The sequence below is a fragment of the Haliaeetus leucocephalus genome, unplaced genomic scaffold (genome assembly GCF_000737465.1).
Source record: "Haliaeetus leucocephalus isolate CR32 unplaced genomic scaffold, Haliaeetus_leucocephalus-4.0 Scaffold169, whole genome shotgun sequence".
Lineage (NCBI taxonomy): Eukaryota > Metazoa > Chordata > Aves > Accipitriformes > Accipitridae > Haliaeetus > Haliaeetus leucocephalus.
The window spans coordinates 1,801,933-1,806,680 of NW_010972605.1; the positions used below are offsets into that span (position 1 = coordinate 1,801,933).

General features: G+C 44.8%; 1 protein-coding gene across 1 annotated transcript in view; it reads left to right on the forward strand.

The window, feature by feature from the left end:
• SNX18 (sorting nexin 18) overlaps window positions 1-4,748 on the forward strand; it is a gene marked incomplete at its 5' end in the record, with an annotated part of 16,168 nt that overhangs the window by 237 nt on the left and 11,183 nt on the right. The window contains one exon of the mRNA XM_010563550.1: window positions 1-1,000. This exon is cut by the window's left edge and continues 237 nt beyond it. Coding sequence (XP_010561852.1) covers window positions 1-1,000 — 1,000 coding nt within the window. The remainder of the gene's footprint in view (window positions 1,001-4,748) is intronic.

A 4,748-nucleotide genomic window follows, 5' to 3' on the forward strand; every position in this document is an offset into this window, starting at 1 on the left:
CACCCGCCCGGCGGCGGCGGCGGCGGCGGTGCCAAGAGCTCGGCCACGGTGAGCCGCAACCTCAACCGCTTCTCCACCTTCGTCAAGTCTGGCGGGGAGGCCTTTGTGCTGGGCGAGGCGTCGGGCTTCGTGAAGGATGGGGACAAGCTGTGTGTGGTGCTGGGCCCCCGGGGCCCCGAGTGGCAGGAGAACCCCTACCCCTTCCAGTGCTCCATCGAGGACCCCACCAAGCAGACCAAGTTCAAGGGCATGAAGAGCTACATCGCCTACAAGCTGGTGCCCAGCCACACCGGGCAGCAGGTACACCGCCGCTACAAGCACTTTGACTGGCTCTATGGTCGCCTGGCCGAGAAGTTCCCCGTCATCTCCGTGCCCCACTTGCCGGAGAAGCAGGCCACCGGCCGCTTCGAGGAGGACTTCATCTCCAAACGACGCAAAGGCCTGGCCTGGTGGATGGACCACATGTGCAGCCACCCTGTGCTGGCTCAGTGCGATGCCTTCCAGCACTTCCTCACCTGTCCCAGCACGGATGAGAAGGCCTGGAAACAAGGCAAGCGCAAGGCTGAGAAGGACGAGATGGTGGGTGCCAACTTTTTCCTGACCATCAGTGTCCCCGCGGGCCCTGGGGCCAGCCTGGACTTGCAGGAGGTGGAAAGCCAGGTGGATGGCTTCAAAGCCTTCACGAAGAAGATGGACGAGAGCGCCCTGCAGCTTAATCACACTGCCAACGAGTTTGCCCGCAAACAAGTCACTGGTTTCAAGAAGGAATACCAGAAGGTGGGGCACTCCTTTAAGTGCCTCAGTCAGGCGTTTGAGCTGGACCAGCAGGCCTTTTCGGCTGGCCTCAACCAAGCCATAGCCTTCACTGCAGAAGCCTACGACGCCATCGGGGACCTCTTTGCAGATCAGCCCCGGCAGGACCTAGATCCTGTGATGGATTTGTTAGCGCTGTATCAGGGGCATTTGGCTAACTTTCCAGACATCATCCACGTCCAGAAAGGTAACACCCTTACGTATTTTCTGAAATGGTGGAAGTTTTGTATATCAGTGGTATGCACACAGATGTAGGGACTAGGGCCTAAATTTGCACTGTGTCTGGCTTGCTGGCCTTGTGTTAAATCTTTCTGTGGTTACTCAGGTAAACTGATGCTAAAAATACAAAAAACACATCACTGACAATTTTCATTCTGTGCCAAAGGTCTAGACATAGTTGAGAGTTTTACTGGTCAGAGGTTGCTGCATTTGGCTGTGTGTCTGAAAGAAACCACATCTGCCTATACTGCTGACACCTTAAAGATTAGTGGGTTTGTTTACAAACCTTGGAAATTAAGTGGTATGAAAACATCTATTACTCTTTGATGTACGTTAGGTGTCTTAAATCTCTGATCTAGTAGATAATAAATATGAAGTAGTCTGAAGATGCAGGTACTCCTCCAACTGACCACCTTGTTTGAGGTGGGCATGGTGGTGTGTGCATTTTGCAGTGTCAGACAGTCGGATGAGATGTTTAAAGTTGCTGGGGTTTCTCAGTTCGGCCACACATTAAAATCTCTTGGGGCCTTTGAAAGAGTAGTGGTCTGCCACAGTGTTCTTGGTTGGAGTTGTTCATCCTTTGCCCTTGTTAACGTAAAAAGATGCTGAAAGGGTAACAGGTGAGCAACATCTTTAGAGCTGAAACACGCTCCTGAGGTTTAGATTGCTGTTTGTATAGTGCTTTGTGATCCAACAGAGAGAAAGAAACTCCAAAAATGGAAGAATCATCTGCTATATAACTGGTGACACTTGTTCAGAGAAATACAACTTTGTAGCATTATGTGTGTGTAGATGATCTCCCTGCTGTGAAGTTAATGATATTCGTATATTTCTCACCATTGTGAGAAGACTAGGCCATCACTCATTCTTTTTGCTGTTATATTCCTTACCTGTAGTTTTCAACTCAAAGATCAGGGGTGGGGGGGGATTGGAGCTGTAAAAGAGACCGACAAAACATGACATATACTTTGCAGAAATGGGTGTGTATAAGAGTTACCCAAGAAAATGCATGAGCTTTACTGAAAATTGTTTTGGAGATGAATCAGCAGTGTTCTGTATCCCAAGAGGCAGACCTTGAATTGTCACCCATGGTCAATCAGTCTTTTGTGCCCTTACGTGACATTTCCAGGGTTTTTCCATCTGGAACAGTACCTTGAGTTTGACAGTAAAAGAGTTGGAAGAGTTTTTTTCAACAGATCAGAAAGGCGGGCTTCCGGGAGGTGTGCATTATTGCTGGGAAAATCTGAGGAAACAGAGTTGGTGCAAAGTGCACAATTTGTTGTTATTTAAGAAAGTGAGCTTTTCATAAAAATTGCATGCATCCAAGTCAGATTTCCATTCTCCTGTCGAATCTTGACAATTTTGAGTGGAAACTTAAACAATCTTAATATTGAAAAGGGAAGTGTGCAGTCTTGCCTTTGAGCAGTTGTTCTGCTAGCTGCTGTGGCATTGTGTTCTGATAACAACTTTCAGGATTTTTAGATTTGGAGACAAGGGTGGCCTTGGCAATACCTTGTGTTTGGGAGTAGAGCATTTTAAAGTGAGTTGTCAACTAATAATGAGATTATCTGTAAGCTTCTGGAAAAAAGTAAAGGGAGAGATTTTTTTATTAGGTGGAAAAAATCAGCAGATTATATATAGTATTTAAATAATATATCCTCAAGCTTTAAGGCTATATAGAGTTGTTCACTGCAGTATAAAAGAAGATTGGGAATAATAAGATATGTGCTTGACTCAACACTGTTTCTTTTATAGTTCTGCTTGAATTTGTGCTTACTGATTAGGTTACCTTGCTGAACGAGGGAAAGTTCATCTAAATGAACTACCACCAGAGCAGTGCATGAGCATGACGTACGTAGAGTTGATTTTGTGCCAGAGCACTGTCCTGGAACTGGTTGGAGAAACGAACAGCCAGTCTGCGTGCAGGTGTTAATGCTCCAGCACCTCTGGGCTAATACTGCCTTCAATGCAGTATTAATCCAGGTACCTAACTTGCTATCAGAAAATCGCATGGGCTTAAGAGGCTGGTCTCTTGAGTGTCCACATTCATGACAGGAGCAGGGTTAGAACCAGGTTATGTGTTTGTTTTTGTCATTCCTGTTACAAAACAGGCAAACTGGAGGAAAACTGAGAAGATGATGTTTTTTACACCCAGTATATTGCTGTTTTATTACTCTTAAGAGTTACTTGTAACGCAGTATAACTTTTCAATTCCAAATTGTAAACTTCACATGAAAATATGAACTGCTTGGTGTTTTTACAACACAAGAGCTTTCTTTTAAATTTACTGTCTGGAATAGTTGACAGTTTTGAGAATTATGTTTGTGTGTATAGACTAAACAAATATCTGTTGGTGATAATAGATCATCTGAAAAATAGAGTCAACGTGTCTTTCTTCAAGTGTTTCATTTTCTAGTGTACAATTTCTTTGCACAGAAAAATGACCCCAAAGTGCTCTTAGAAGTGGCAGAAACAGCAGTCTGATTGATGCAGTGCTTACATAGCCGTGCCTTTAAAAAGATGAACTCTGAAGTTAGGAGTAGCTCTCCTTTGTTTTCTACATAGTGCAACTATATTGTCCACATGCAATAAAAACCAAGGCCTTTTCTAGACTCCATTTCTGTATTCCCCTAGACCTGAGAAGGACCAAACAATGAAGGCAGCTGTGCCCAAAACATGCCCATGTCTGTGGGTAGAATATTCAACTGCATTGTCCCGCTGTGGGTTTGCTCTACTGCAGATAGCTGAACAGCTGCTGAATGTGATTCGGAAGTGTGTTTTGTGGTATGGACTGAGAAGTCTGCATGTCTGGGTTTTTTTAATAATTTCTGCAACTTCTGCAAAAGCAAGGACAGAGAATCTCAAAGTCAGAGACAAAAATTTCCCTGCATTTTGGGCATTGTCTTTTCTCCTAGAATTATGAACCAAAGCCATGTAAGACAAAGCTGTTGCTTTGTCTGTGTATCAGCAGGAAAATGTGTGAACTGTTGTGCTTTTAATTGCTCTGGGGTCCAGGTCTTTCTTTCTGCCTCCTGTGCTAGGGACATCATCCATGATCTGAAGTGTGGAGAAAGGGGTTGTTATTGTGGTCGCTTGTTTAAAACATTTGAACCAATGGACTGTGGGAATGTTTTCAAACTGCTTATTTTCTTATTAATATTGTAAGTATTTTATTAAATGGCAATAGCTTTAACAGGAGATTTTAAAAGATTCCTTTCCCTCTGCCTACTTCAACTTGAGCACCCGGTGTTTAAGGAATTTTCTGTGAGGGAAGGAAGAGTTAAATTTCCTGCTCCAGGAGAGACAGAGGAAGGATTCGAACTTTTCTGTCCCACATGGCAGTTGAGGATCAACTTGTCAACGCTTTGTGAGAGATCTTACCCGGTTTCATGTCCACTCCAGACCAGGTCTGAAGATTCGTTGGACTGAGCCCTACAGTGAGGAACACACTGAGTTGGAAACCCCATGTTTTCATCTGGAAACGCTTGGTTTGAGAGTCCCAGTGAGGCTGGCACAGAGCATATCAGCCCCAAGGCATACATCCCTTACAAATGACTTGTTGTTTTATTGGCTTTGTTTGGAAAACTAAGCGATTATGGGAAAATTGGCACCTATAGGGGTAGATGATGGCAGTGGTGTCTCAAGCATCTAAGCACCCAAATATACGTATGAATATAGCCCTCACCCCCCCCCCCCCCCCCCCCCCCACGTCGCAT